General features: G+C 34.8%; 1 protein-coding gene across 1 annotated transcript in view; it reads right to left on the bottom strand.

Moving 5' to 3' along the window:
* RP1 (RP1 axonemal microtubule associated) overlaps positions 1–16,476 on the bottom strand; it is a gene marked incomplete at both ends in the record, with an annotated part of 183,739 nt that overhangs the window by 15,477 nt on the left and 151,786 nt on the right. Inside the window, 4 exons of the mRNA XM_084281671.1 lie at positions 384–562; positions 862–921; positions 2,282–2,486; positions 14,659–14,807. Of these exons, the coding sequence (XP_084137797.1) occupies positions 384–562; positions 862–921; positions 2,282–2,486; positions 14,659–14,807 (593 nt within the window). The remainder of the gene's footprint in view (positions 1–383; positions 563–861; positions 922–2,281; positions 2,487–14,658; positions 14,808–16,476) is intronic.

Genomic DNA, 16,476 nt, shown 5'->3' with positions numbered 1-16,476 from the left:
GCAGCACAACCAGGTTGACTTTAGGCACTTACAGAAAAAAATTAACTTTATACTCCAGGTGCATTCATTATAATTATTCTATCAAATTCAAATTGCACACTACACTGATATTTAAATGTAAATACTTGATGTCATTTAAATTGATAGGCATTATTAAATATGACAATTTGTTAACATTAAAAAAAAAAGAATATACTTGATCATCATGAACTTGAGAAATCCAAAACTTAAAAATGAAGTATGCAACCCAAAATTTCAATTCTGCTTTTCTTGATTATTTAAAGAATAATATCTGCAATATTTTCAGCATGTATATGATTATCTTTCTTTAAAAGGAAAATCAAAGAATATGCAAATATAGACAAATCTATATATTATTTTACATCGTATGTTATTTGGTTCTTAGCCTGATGTTCCACTTTGTTTTCCATGGAAACCGGATTTGACTTGCCGTTGCTTCCATAAAAAACCATAACCAACTTGGATATATTTTCTGACAACTTTTCAAAGTCTTTTTTTGTTTCTTCTTGATGTTTTGTGAAATAAATTCTCCATCTGCCTTCTGAACAAATAAAATAAGGAAAATAAAATGAAAAAAAAAAAAAAAAGATTAGAAGGTGTTCCTAATTTCATATGTTAACCAAGGCACCTGAGGTAATATTCCTAAAATGTGTCTTAGTTTAAATGGGGAGCATTTAAGCGTAGATCAGCTCGGTAAGTATGTTGACATTTCTTACTATCACAGAAGGGAAACTAATGTCAGCACCAGTAAATGTAATGCCATATTGTGATGAAAATATTTTCATATTATTATTTCAAAACTGATGAATAAGTCAGTAGATGCAATTGTGAGAGCTATACCTGAATTCATGTGCTCTTTTCCTAAAGGCCAGGCAGAAGTGCTCTTCCTCTCCTGAATTTCTAATTAAAAAAGATTGAAGACCAAATTAATACTTTTGTAAAACCATGTCTAAATGATAATAAATGTCTGCATGCCTACCGAGGCAAATGACTAAGTATAGTATCATTTAAATTGATTTAACTAGGCAGTGTACAATGTAATTTTCTACTTAAACACCATCTCCTACATATTAGTATATTTAAAGAACTGATTCTACAGCTAGCACTTTACTATGGAATGGTTGTAACCTCCAAGATTCAAGTATTTTTCATTTTAAAACATTTCTGTTTCATTTATACAATTTATGCTCAGAACTAATGGGATGCTTTTAATGCCCATTTTAGGAGCTGATGTTCCTCCCACTGACAGCATCTCCCATTGGTTTCAGTGGGACTTGTTAAAGACCAAAACTACTATTGGTATAGATGAATTGGTATGTCTATTGGTACGGACAGTATAGACCAAAGTTTTCTTTCAACCACTTTCAACCAAGCTTAGATTTGCCATTTATTGTATAAAAAAAACAAACAAACAAACAAAAAAAAAACTCACAGAAAATAAATACAATGCAATACAATAAAATAATCTTCTACCATATAAATGTATTCTTGGAGAAATAATCAAAAGCTTTTTTTTTTTTTTCCCTTCTATTTTCTTTGTGTGTGTGTGTGTAAAACCATATTGTATAACCTTATATACACTAAATATACATTACATACATGCAATGGTGCCCAGTGCCAGGACAAGAGGCAATGGGCATAAACAGGAACTCAGGAGGATCCCTCTGACCATCAGGAATCATTTCTGTGCTATGCAGGTGATTCAGCACTGACACAGGTTGTCCAGAGAGGCTGTGGAGATCATCAGAGATCTTCAACAGCCATCTTAACAGCCTGCTCTAGGTGTCCCCACTTGGCATCAGCCAAACGTATGCCCAGTTTCTGGGAAAAACTACCCTAACATTGTGGCATAAATCATGTTAAACAGTCTTGAATACAACGGTGACATATTCTCCACTGCTTAAACAGAGTTTGCCCTACTATCCACCCCACTTTTCCTATGCCTATCAAATGGCAAGCAGAAGCATTTGAAGCCTTAAAAAGTGTTTGTAAGTTTCAAAGTAGAAGTAAAACTTGCTGATGCAGCCATTGCCTCCACTGTAAATCTAGATTAACAAAACACATATTAACCTCTTGCAAATAGTGATTATCAAATAGTACTAAAAAGCAACTAGAACTAATGTGTTCAGACACATTTATAATGACATGCTCTATTAAAATGTTTTATACCATAACTTGTTTATAGAAGCAAATCACATAGGTGCATTCTTCAGTTTGGAATGAATTTCTTAACAAATGATAGTTTCAAAACAATACTGACCTGTGGCATTCAGAGTTACTGAGTTACTTTTTCCATCACGTCTGTCTTTAAGCCATGTTTGAGCCATGAACAATGTTTCTTTCCCAGCAGCTGCTGACTCTTTCACAGTAATCTTCTCCAGAAGCCAGTCAGAGCCTTTTCCTTTCTCAACCACCATCTTTTGCAGAGTCCCGATATCTACTGCTTCTACTCGAAAAACATCTACCTAGAATATTCAGAATCAAAATGACAAAAGACATGAATAGAGGAACAGAATGATCAAACTAAGTTAACACTGTATTTTGAAATATGAAAGTGAGAGGAAAATCAGGATTTTTTTTTTCCCGGTAATTCAATATATGCCGACCGAACCAGAGATGACAAGTTTAAAGACACAAAGCTCCTGCATTAAGCAGGACTCCCTCAGTGATTCTGTAATCTACTGCTAAAACAATTCCACCTCCAGACCAATCCGCTGCTCATGCTCATTTCTTGAGAGATTTTCCTTACCAAATTTCACATTTAAAGATATGGAACACCATTTTAAACTTCTTACTTTCTTACTATTCTTACTTTCAATAAGGTAGAGTAGCCATGTTTCCCTTTTGAGGGATGAAATGCAGGGAATAAGAATGGCAGAAATAACATTTTATTCTCTGAGGAAAGAATGACAAACTTGGTCCCAGATTTGAATTAATATAGGATTAGTTATAATAATTATTATATATGATAATATATATATATAATTAGTTATAATAATAATTGAATTTAATGAGAATATTAGAAAAAGCTTATAAGCTTAGGTTAGTTATAATATTCCTTATATGTCAAAAAGTCCACTATCTTTTGTTTACTTTTTTAATGTTGATAACACTCATGAAGGATCCCTAAAGAAAATGTTGAGCTGTCAGATATTAAATATTGCCACAATATGTGATTTTGGCTGATTGTGTCTCACACCTACTTTCTCAGCTGGAAAGAAGAGATTAATTTCTTGGCATAGAGATCTTCCAAATGCTTTGCTTTGTAGAGTTATGAATTACCACCTCATTTCTATTAAGGTTCATAACTGGTAAAAACTAGTATTTTTTGTGATGGAATATGCTACATGATTTATTTATAAATATGTTTTTGAGGAGATATGATCACAATAATGATAACTGAATTCTATGAAGTCTTTGTCTAATTCACCCTGAAGATGCTTGTCCAGACCAACATGGTAACAATCTTTATTCAAAGGATTATACAGAGACTAAACAGAGAAAAACTGACCTCTTGCACCATCAGCAAGAAGTTCCAGGTGAAGAACTGATGAAAGATTTGAGCAGCCTGATCAGCTTGCAACATAATCACAGCATCACAGAATGGTTGTGGTTGGAAGACCTCCAGGAGGGAGATTTCACAACCTCTCTGAGCAACCTGTGCCACTATTCAGTCACCCAGTACTCCAGGTGCAGCCTCACCAACTCTGAGTAGACAGTAAGGATCATCACTCTTGACCTGCTGGTGATACTTTGCTTAATATTGCCAAGAATGAGACCCTCCATGAGTTAAAACATTGAGTTTGAAAATGCAGATATAAATATATAAATATAAAAAATAGATAAAGGCACATATATACATATATATATATAAATAAACCACAGAAAAATTGCAAACTTTTTTTCTTCAGATACATTCTTGTTGGGAAAGCTTTAACTTTTTTTTTTTTTTTTCCTATTTTTTCATTAATATATACATGTAAACGTGTATGTTTGGGAACAATGTCTTTAATAGTTTCCTAAAAATAATTGCTAACCTGATGTTGACTTACTCAGTGGCTTCGTCTAGACTGAAAAACAGTCAAAAGCTGCTATGGTGCATCATCTAACCATCAGTTTTTACTAAGTCACCTCTGTGTTATCGTGTGAAAGGAAAATGAGAACAGCAAGCTGACAATGATTTTAAGGAAAAAGTGTTAAACAGGCACTTGAATTGCTGTACTTCCTTATGATGACTCAAGGTTATCAGCTGCTCAGGGAATTTAGACTGGCAAAATTGTAAGATGGAAATGAAGGTTTTCAGGATAGTGATGCACTTCAGCAGCAGAGCAAAAGGGCTGAAATTTTAGATAGAATGTGAGACCTTAAGGAAAGAGGCTCCTCTACATTTTCCATAGTTAAGTCAAAAAAAGCAGCATTTAGTGTCAACACCACAATTATGTATTATTATCTACTGGATTTATTTGATGACTAAATACACTAATCTGAATTCTGAATTTACCTTAATTGTGACACGAGTTTCATCACTGTTTTATTTTGTCTTTAACTGTATCGGTAAAGGTACAGCATTATGCTTGAAAAAGCATATTCAGTAAGTGTAGGCTTGCTACACTTAAAAAATAAACTGTATTAAAAATACACAAAGATGGAACATCACAGAATCACAGAAGGGTCGAGGTTGGAAGGGACCTCTGGAGGTCATGAAGTCCAAGATCCCTACCAAGCAGGGTCACCTAAAGCACAGGGTCACATCCAAATGGGTTTTGGTTATCTTCAGAGAAGACTCCATAGCCTCTCTGGGCAAACTGCTCCAGTGCTCTGTCACCCTCACAGTAAAAAAGTGTTTTCTCATACTCTGCTGGAATTTCTTTTGTTTCAGTTTGTGCCTAACATGGGTAAAAAACATGGGTGAAAATCACAGATAAAAACAAGAAAGAAGAATACAGACCTGTCTGATAATAAAGAAAAATTTTAAGTCTCCAAATGTGAAAATGTATATTAAAAATACTCCTCTCTTCTTGCAAATGGTGATCTTATATTAATACAAAGTACAAGAATTATTTTATTGGAAACATATGAAGAAGTTTCTGTCAGATTAGAATACTTGTTAAAATAGAATTCTTTTTAAGAGAAAAGAGTTATCTACAAGATGACTAATTTAGTGACACTACCATCACCATCTCCAAAAAATCTGTTGTCAGTGATCCACTTTTGGAAAGGAGAGAGACTTAGGAATAAAGAAACATACAGAGAATATTCTGCAAACTGCTAGACTTGTACTATCTCCTATCTCCTAAAATGTAGGCTAGTTGAGTTTGACTTGCACTCTGCTTGACTGTTAGTAAACTCTACTTGCACTCTGCTTGACTGTTAGTAAACTTTATTAAACTAGAAATTTCTTCACACAGTATTGGCTAAAGTATTTGTACACTGATATCTCTAGTGTGCATCTGAAACCATTTAATAACTCAGGTGCAGCACATACTTTGGGTTATTCATAACCTAATCCAGCCACAGATAACACGAATTTTATATTGGCAATGTATGAAAGATATATTTTGGCTGAATAACCATCTGTGAAAACTCAACGTTCAGTTTGCAGTAGACATACTACCTCAGCATTTGCCAATGTTTAATCTAAAAGTGTCTATTTTGAAGCATGTAAAATCTCAGAAATCCATGGTAAAATCTGCAGAAAATTCACCCATCTAATAAATTACAAGCTGAAAAATTATTAACTAGATTGGGAATTGTGACAACGGGGGTAAATGCACCTCACAGACAAGATTACTTTTTCTCTTCATGTGTTGTCAAGAGTCAAAAAAAAAAAAAAAAAAAAAAGTTAGTTGAAAAAAAGCAGCAACTATGATTGTTAGATAGATGAACAATTTGCTAGAGCTGATTTATTCACCAAACTTAATCTACTTTTTGTAAACTGTCTGCAAAGTGACAGATTATGACATTTATTTCATTACAATTTTAACAAATTCAATCATTATTAATAATTTAGCTAATATTTTTGTAGGCTTCATTTCAGACCATGGAATACTCATAAATAATAAGAAATATATGAGTTGTTGACAGGTCTTGTATGTCACACAGTACTTTCTCTCTTATCTGATTTACAGGTGGGGGCCTCTTAAATCACTGGAGGCTTAAATCTTTTGCAAAAAGGGAAAGAGAAAGAGAGAACATAGAAGACAGGGAAACATACAGAATATTAAAACTTTTTAATTTTACCTTTAAGAAAAATGTTAATTGTTTTTAAAGCTACTACTAGCAAATTGCATTTGATTGGAAAAAAACAAAAAAAAAAGCATGTTAAATGTTGATAAACATATTTTCTAATTCATAAGAGCTTATATGGAATTTTCTCAGAATAGTCTTGAAACTATTTGTGTGTACATATAGTCCACTAAATTTTCTTAAGAAGCGCTGCCTGGAAAAAGAAAGATATTTTCCAAGACTAAGCAGCTGAAACTGGCAATGTAAGAGCCTACATCATATATCCTTTGTGACCCAGAAAAAACTCCTCTCAAAAAACCAGAATTGACACTTTTTGTATTTTTAGATAAGAATATAAACATTGAAAAAATCCTTAAAAAGAATCATGCAAGCAACCTTTTCAAACTAATTGGAGTTTAATTTTCATTAACTCATATTCAGATTTTTAATTGTTTCTTTTTATCCCTGGACCCATGTTCTGATCATTTAATTTCAATCTATTACCCAGTTTGGCTTTATTCAGTGATCTTCAATGTCAATGCTGGCAACATATCAGTAGCAGTTGCAAAAGCTCTTGTAACAGAAGATGCACTTGAACAGTCACTATGCAATATTTACCTTTAAAAATGCCAATCATTTTATAGGCTCAGTATTGAGAGCTGATGGTTGATTAATGATGATATTCCCAGCAGAACTGAAAATGGCAAGTCAAGACACACCATATGCTTAATTTCATCAACCTGTATGCACAAGTGATTTCCCATACTGCTAATGTTACTATCATTTTAATAGGCTTTTATTGGAAAAGGAGATAGTGTCTAGATAAAGGACCTTTTCTATTAAGCTTAGCAAACCTATTGATTTGCTGCCTAATTATTTTGATCTCACTTGTTAATCTGGAGAAACTCCACAGAAGTCAAACGAGTTTTAGCACTGGGAGGCAAGATAAAAGCCCCTGTAACACTGAGCCAGAATCAGGAAGTGTCTGAACATTCCTGTACAGGAGACAAATTAGAAAAATAACTTGTGCTGATACATCACTTTTCAGATTCCGGTCACATCATCTCTTCCAGTTGTGCTAACTGAACTTTACCACCCTGTCCCAATTGCTTGTACATCACTGCTTTCTCTTAAACAGAGATTGTCACCTTTTTAGCTGTGCAGCTACAACCACAAAACCAGATTGTGTTGAGCCAAATTTTATTAAGATATACCTAGTGGAAAAGCCCAAACTATTAATAACATTAATTGCTTAAACTAAAAAATGCTTGAATGTATGTCACTTTGCCAGCAGACTCAAGAGGTGGAAACACGGGGTGGTAAGCAGTAGCAATGGAAAGCACTGGTAGCAGTAATATCAGTAATTAGCTTAGGGAAATGGTTTAGCGGGGACTGTTAGCGTTAGGTCAGAGGTTGGACTCGATGATCTTGAGGTCTCTTCCAACCTAGAAAATTCTGTGATTCTGTGATTCTGTGATCTTCACCCAGCTCAGTGGAAGGACGAACAATAACTCTGACACTAACTGAGCAGTAACTCTGACACTTGTAATCTGTGCTCTGTACAAAAGTTTCTTTAAAAGCAGGGGATTCCACGTATCTGAAAAATCCAAACCTGTGACATTTTTGCAAGCATTTTTTTCTTTTACGTTAAATTCTCATCCAGAAATTTATTAAAAACTTTATGTCTATATAAAAAAAGTAAAAATTACAATGAACGCATAATCTGAGTTTTCTGATACCTTACAATTATCATGGTTCATCCATTTTCAACAGGATTAGTTGAGAGTAAATGAAAGAATAGGGGCTGTAAATATAAATAATTAAATAAAATTAATACCTGCCCTAGAACTGACCTTATGTTAATTTGCATAGTATAACTGGAGTAGAATCTTTTTGAAACAAATTTTTTATACATAGAGCAGCAATAGGAATAAGAAAGAATAGTGGTACATTATAATAATCAGCAGCTATAACAATTCAACTAGGTTGTAAAAGGCATTTCAATCAGGCTTCAAGTACAGTACACTTAATAAAATGCAGAATGACTGCTACAGAAAATGGTATCATCAGCCACATCCAAATCTGTGAACACACATTATATTACACCAAAGAAATTAAAATAAAAATACATACAGACATGAAAAAGATCACTTTGAACAAAGTCAGACTCATATGGATCTGATGCAGCCTGATTGTTGGACTGATTTAATAACAGTCTAGGTTTGAGATCTGGTTTGACAGGTAAAGAGAACAGAAATTATATAATTTTCCTTAATTTTAATAACCCACTTGATTGTATAATGTTTTGGTTACAACACCACACTCCAACATTCTATTGACTCTCATGTGGGCATAAGCTGGCTGAAAACCGGACTCTAAAGCATCTAAATGGTACATCTCCAAGTGCAGCTGTAAATGGGGAATATTTTCAGGTAGATGTACAGTCGTGAGGCAAGTTCATAACCTGTGCTCTTTAATGTTTTCATGATCTAGTTGGAGGTAAAGAAGATTTTAGAGATGATGTAAAAACAATTGCTATTTATGACACTTGAAGAAGTAGAGTGTTAAACTGAAGAGTCCTCTGAAAAGATTTGTGGGAGTTAATAAATCACTGGAAAGCCTGCCTTCCAGTGAATCAAACAGCCTAATCTATTTAAGTTGTCAAAGACAAGCATAGGGATTTGCTTATTGTCATAAAAACTGTCAAAGACATCAGAAATTTGGTGCAAGAGAGCTATCCAGGCTGAGTCAAAACTGTGACAAAATCCAGTGCCTAAGAAGTTAAAGCTTGACAAATTTAGACACAAAATAGCGTGAATCTTTAAAAAAGGATATCTAAGCTTTGAAACAACTTTTCAAATAGATGAGCCCTTCATCACTAGAAGCTGTTAACACTGAATTAGATATTTTTTCTAAACTATTTAACTTACATTAAAGTAAATTCAGTTCTTGTTGCACTGAGGAGGAGTGGTTAAATACTTTGTTTGCTGAAAACTGCAGGCTTGGGTTGAGCCGACTCTTAAAATTCGTGATAAATCATGATAATAATCTCAGCTGTATTTTATTCAAAATTATTTTTTTTTATTAGTAAAAATTAATGAAATAAATGCACCATAGAATTCACTCACCTATTTTTTTGCTATCTAAAGTAAGTATTTGTAAGACAATTAACTTCCCCATAGTTTTGAGAAAGCAGAAGGTACCCCCTGGGAATAACTCATTAAATTTTTAAGATAAATATCCAAAAACAAACAAGAAGGAAAGAAGGAAAGAAGGAAAGAAGGAAAGAAGGAAAGAAGGAAAGAAGGAAGGAAGGAAAGAAGGAAAGAAGGAAGGAAGGAAGGAAGGAAGGAAGGAAGGAAGGAAGGAAGGAAGGAAGGAAGGAAGGAAGGAAGGAAGGAAGGAAGGAAGGAAGGAAGGAAGGAAGGAAGGAAGGAAGGAAGGAAGGAAGGAAGGAAGGAAGGAAGGAAGGAAGGAAGGAAGGAAGGAAGGAAGGAAGGAAGGAAGGAAACCACCTCCTGGAAGCTCCTACTTCACTTCATTTCTGCAGAATAAACTCACACCATCATGTTAGAATGAATGTGTACATTATAGGCAATTAAGGTTCTGAGATGTATTTCATCTTTAAAATTGTAATATTTATTTTGCAGCTCTATATAGACAGAGATCAGCCCCTCAAGTAATTAATTTTAGAGAAAATTAATTTTTTCTACTTTCTAATTTTTGGCAGCATATCTTTATATTTTTTCTTGTCTTGCAATAATTCATCGAAAAAACAAAACTGTTATTCACACAGCTCTAATCTACTGCTCTGTTTTACCGTAGAATACCCTGAATTGAACAGGACCTATAAGGATCACTGAGTCCAGCTTCTGGCTCCACTCAGGACCAACCAAAACTCAGACCATATGTCTGAGAGTATTGTCTGAACACTTTTTGAACTCCAGCAGCCTTGGTGTCATGACCACTTACGTGGGAAGCCTGTTTCAGTAACCGACCACCCTCCCGGTGAAGAACCTTTTCCCTTCCCACCCCTCCACTCCCTTCATGAGGAACTTGTAGACCATGATAAGGTCTCTCCTCAGTCTCCTCTTCACCAGGCTGAACAAACAAAAAGTTACCTCACCCACTCTTCATACGTCTTGCCCTCTAGACCCTTCACCATCTTCATAACCCTCCTTTGGACACTCTCTAAATAGTTTTGTCCTTCTTATCTGGTGGTGCCCAAAACTGCACACACTACTTGAGGTGACGCCACACCAGTGCAAAGCAGAGTGGGACAATCACTCCCCTTTGACCAGCTAGCAATGCCATGCTTGATGCACCCCAGGGTACAGTTGGCCCTTTGGGCTGACAGAGCACACTGTTGACTCATGTTCAACTTGCCATTGATCAAAACCATCAGATCCCTTTCCACAGGGCTGCTCCCCAGCCTCTCATTACACAGTCTGTCTATATATAGTCTATATATGTATAGGATTGCCCTATCCCAGGTGCAGAATCTGTAGACAAACTGTGTGATTGCAATGGTATGTTCTATGCGAACCTCCTACAAGTTTATTACTAACTGACTGCAATTACTGACTATGAAATACCATCCTGGAGGTATTGCTAAGAACTACACATGGCTCAAATATTTACCACTGTCTCCTAGGCTTATATAATGCTTTAGTTATGTTTTTTTCTTCTGTTTTTTCTCCTCACTGTTTCTGACAAACTCCACCAGTCTCTCTTCAGTATAATGGTAGTTCATATTTTCCTAGTTTCCATCTGTATAAATCTTCTGCTCACTGACCAGGCCATTTTATTGTTTGCTTCTGTATCTTGGCCAGCAGCCTGTCACTATGATTAATACATTTGGATCAATGGCATTTTGCAATTGTTTAATCATTATGTCAGGTACACTTTCCATAAGAGAATGGTTTATCTGCATTTGTACAATAACAGTATTCATGATGTGATGTGTACACTGCAGACAAATATTGACTTCTTTATAGTGGCCACAGTACACTGTCCCTCATTCATGCCCTTTTTAGTGTATTCTGTCACTCAGGGATTTTTTTACAGAAGTAATTTTTAAAATTGCCAATGCTTAATCTGTGAGTATGGAAACTGAACACCAACAGTCACCTCTCACTGACAATTTTTGTATGTGCTGCAGTTACCATGGTACCAACCTGAGCAGTTGATGTCTAAATATAGGGCAGGATAAAGGATATATCTTTTCAACAACTAATAGAATGAAGTAAAAATTCACAAAGATTTTACTCTTTCACTAACATAGAGTACTTAATATTGTCCACTTTCATCAAACAGAGATTAAAACACTTAAATATCAATCATAACATATTCAGTGCAGTTTACGAACTTTGATTGAATTGATATGAAAAAAGCCACATTCTCAAAGAGGAAATTTATGTGTAACTCACAGCCATACGACAGAACATACAGCCAGTCTATCAAAGACCACATAAAAGAAGCAGAAAGAATTTCATTAGCTGCAAAACGTTGGGTGCCAGAAGCAATGTAGAGATATGTTAAGGCTGAGATGATTTCACACAGCTGGGTCTAGATTTTTACAAAATGTCTTCACTGAGCATACTTGGTTCAAGAAAGTGTTTGTAGCAGGTAACATTTATCAGAACTGAACTGACTCATGAAGTATGAATAAATAGTATTAGGAATTCATGAAACCTGAACTGCATGAAGAAGTGCAATGAGATTGCTTTGTCTAAATTTGTAGTTTTTAGGAGAACATCAGACAAGGCATCAATGTCATAGCAATTTGAAAGAATACAGCTCTTGCAGCACTTGGCCTCATACTTATTTTTCTAAATGGATCACCAGAAGCTCAGCTGTCTTGGTGACAGTGTTACTTTCTCTGACGTGGGGTGAGCCACAAGAAGTTTACTGGTGAATGAATAATTTCATGCATAGTACTTTATCTAACAGTTCTCCAATGGTTTTACAGATGTAAAGACTTTAGAAAGACACAAAGAAACTTTTCAGATGTAAGAAGAGAATTAATTCTTTAACTATCATGTAATTGAGCTCATGTAAACAAAAGACCTGCTAAATGAGAGAAGTATACCTCCAACCCTCTGCAAGGTCTTCTGAATATTTAAACATTTCTTGCATTTCTGCATTGCTAAGCTGTTGTTTGTAGCAGCCCTGACATTCTGTGGGACTAACACCATATTTCGATGTGATTTCTAACAGAAACACTGTTCCAGTTCACTAGCTGTTACTGTGTAGTCAGGGGAAAAATTATTGCAAGGAAAAGCACATTTTAAAATGTCAGAACAACTGTTAAGATTCAGAATGCAAATTCCATGTCTGTTATATGCCAAAATCCCCTAAACCACCAAGTCCAGATTCTCTGACTGCAGGGGTGCTCAGCACAATATGTGATTGGGCTGGTACAGAAAGAGACATTCTACACTTGAGAGTCTTTTTGGAGATTACTTATAATGGGAAGAAAACATTGGGAAATTTCCAAAACCCACCATGAAGAAAATGCTGCAAAGGCAGGAGTCTTGCTTGCAGAAACAATTTAGTCTTTGTCAATTAACCAAATACGTTCATTTTCACTGAACAAGGAGTAAATTGAGATTTAGAATTATAAGTTTTCTCTATTAATTATCTACAAGTAATTTCTTTTTTGGCCCTAAAATATTCCTATGCTAATATCTACTTATAAGCATAATACTATGTCGCATTCACATACTGCTCCTATAAAATGCCAAATATGGAAACAAGAGATGGGTACATGCCAGCTCTGCCTCTTACTCTGTAAAAAAAGTAAAATTCTGTGCCATACAGGAGTATAAGCAAACACCATAAAAACATCCTTCAGATTATCTTCGTAGTTAATCTCTTTTCTACTAGGCAACATTTCTGCATGTGCATCCCTGGTCTCTTTTGATTAAAAACTTAAGTGTACACTCATAGTGCACATTTAAGGAAAAATCCAATAAAACTTACATTAAACTCACTACTCCATGACAGCAAAAGTACAGTAGCTCTAACATCCAAAGACTCAAACATAGTTTACAGATAAACCTTAATATGAATTTCAAAATTAGGGAAGATAAACTTTTTCTTTTCAAACTTCTGCCTTTTCAAAATTGAGAACCCTCATCCACAAGCATTTAGTCCCTTAAAAATAAAGATTTAAACTCTGTCACTTTTCTTATGAATAATCATTTCAAGTGGGTCTAACCCAGCAAGGTAATGACCCCTTTCAACTCTCACTGAATTCATGAAACTGGGAATAGTTAGGAACTGAGCCACTCCTAACCTTACATATCATGCCTCTGCTTTGGTTATCAATCTAAGCTGATTTCCAAACTTGCATCCTTAGAGAAACTGTCATTCATTTGGCAGCTGACACCTGCAGAAGGAAATAGTTTGATATAATATGATACTTCTAATTCAAAAGACTACCACAATCACAGTATTCACTGAGAGCTCACAAAGGTAGAATGGTGCACAAGCTGTAAGGAAAATAGCACTCTTTCTAGTAAAATATGTTCTGCATTTCTGGTTATGAGATATTAGTGTTTTCTTTCTAAATTTTAGCTATTCCATTTGAGTTTTTCTGTAACTGATGTACATTTCATTATTATTATTATTACCTTCAAATTTGTTTTAAAATAAAGGTCTGCAGAAAATGCAAACATTTTGTAAACCCCACATTTAAAAACTGTAGTGAACTTTTTTGCTGAAAATTTCGCCCCCTTTATCCAGGGTTTTGCATCAAAGACATGCTTTCTGCTGTAAATCTGCCCACATTTCTACAGAACTTTTACTATCTAAATGCTCTCTAATTTATGCTTATACTGACAATGCTACAGTCAAATGCATCTGTATCAGATATGCTGGTCTTTGGTCTACATCTGTGAGCTGAGAGACTCCCTCCTGCTCTGTGAGGAAATTACTCTCTTAGCAGACTTCTGAAATCTGTGGAGCGCAGTGGCTGCCTGTCTGCAGAAGGAGCAAGAGCCAGAATGAGTGGCAGCAAGCAGGCAGAAGCCATGGAAAGGAGCCTCAGCCCGGAGACTAGCAAGGGAAGAAAACAGGTATTAAAGTCTCTATCACTTTATTCTTTATTGTCAAGCAAATAGGCAAGAAAGCCACTAGTGTGTAACTGAAGGCCTTCGATATTTGCAACATTGAACCTAAAAGTACTTGATATAGTCACATTACTACTTTTCAGTATTGTTAGCATCAGTTGCATAAACATCAGTATTTTCCTCTTAAAATACGTATATAGATATTCACACACAGATACACTTACTATCTCAAAGCATTACAAACTGGACTTTGTAGACTCTATCCCACATGGACTCCCATTGTGAATTGGACTGGGCTATAAAAGTGCAAAATATCATACATAAATGATAAGTATACCTTTCCTTTAGTGAAATTATCATCTCCTTTTCTGACTAATTTTCGTCTGCCAGTATCTCCCAAAATGCCTTGCAGTGTGACATACACATCTGCGTCTGTTCCTGAGCCAGAAGATGCTCCCGTGGTGATGTAGAGAACATAGCTTTTCACTATTGGGAAAAAGAGATTAAAAGTTTAACAAAGCTTAATCAGATTTTAAAAATATGTTATTGAATAAACTATCTATTTAATAAACTATCTACTTATTAAATAAACTATTTATTTAAATATATAAATATATAAATATATAAAAATATGTTTATATATATATATAAATAACTATGCTATTTTAATAAACTAAAAAAATACTATCATGTTCTTAGTTTTTGATCCTGCCCAAAGAGATCAAATGGTCAAATAATATTGCAATGCCTAGAAAAACACAGAAGCATTGTAATAAAAAATTATGAACCACTATAATAACAAATAATGAGCCAAATAGTTTGTGAGTGGGCCTGAAATAATGGAAGAAGAGAAAATGAAAAGTAAAACAGAGATTGCAAATTATTATAAAAAAATGTAAATAATACTCTACTGCATACTTGCATACACTGAAATAAATAACAGTCAGGAATGTACCTAGGCTAAGGACAACATTAAATTACTCAAAAAACATCACTTCTCCAAGCCCCTCTAAGTTCAAATGAAACTGAACTCCATCAGATGGATGACAGCTTCCGCATTTGCTCTAGATAATGGTCCAGACCATGGCTGACTGCTCTAGCAACTGAGGCCAGTAATTGGCCTCAGCAGACAATTTCAAGAAATGCATATTCTCTGATGTATCTCACAGATGTTCAGCTGTGCATTTATTGTCTGACCATGTTAACTTCCTGGTTGTAGTCCCAGAGAAATGTATAGGACACCGGTGATCTGGCCCCCAAAATAAGAAAGAACATCACCAAAACATTTGATTGAAAAAGATAAAAAAAATACAGAGATGAAGTAAGAAAACACTATCTGTCCTCATGTTTGAAACTTTATAAAGAGGAGCAGCATTTGTGAAGGTTTAAACATTTGTGCTCTTTCAGAAAAAAAAAAAAAAAAAAAAAAAAAAAAAAAGTGAAAGTATTTAAAAGGCAAAGTGCCTTTCCAGCGAATACCTCAGCAGTACACTTTTTCAAATTTATATTCAAGCTGCTTCTGCCCAAGTGTTTTTCTTGGGATTAGTTTCCAAAACACAGCAGTTTAAAGTAAGGAATACACAGATTACTTGTTCTAATGTACTTGTTCTAATGATCTATTCCCTTAACTTTTGGGAAAACCTTGGTTGTAACTGTGATAGTAGACTATCCATTTAGGACAAGAGCTTATGCATTCTTCACTAACTGTGGTTATCAAATCTGTGAACAAACACAGAACAAATGAAAACTATCTGGTCTTGAGGTGATCAAGAAAAAACTCACAAGAAGGAATTTCATGATAGATATAATTACAAGAAGAATGCCTCAAGGTATAAACAATATAAACTCAATACAAACAAATGTTTGTGGAGTGATGGACTTCCTTCTTATCTGACATTACATTATGAGAGTTATTTCTTCTGGATCTCCTGTACTTCCTTGGAGAGAGAACCAGATAATATTACCAAGAAAAAGCAGAACTCTGAATACCGTTCAAAACATTTTAAATATTTTTAGTGCTGCATGCTTGCTCTTTTATGTGTCCCAAACTGATCTCAATCAGGCGTGGAATGCAAAATGCACAACTAACTAAAGGAACTGAGAAACTTTTATAAAAAATGAATACTTTTCTGACAAATCCTCTGGAATGCTCTGA

This window comes from Netta rufina (genome assembly GCF_964035555.1).
Source record: "Netta rufina genome assembly, chromosome: 2".
Classification (NCBI taxonomy): Eukaryota; Metazoa; Chordata; class Aves; order Anseriformes; family Anatidae; genus Netta; species Netta rufina.
Note: the sequence above shows the minus strand (reverse complement) of the source record. Positions and strands in the feature narration are given on the sequence as shown.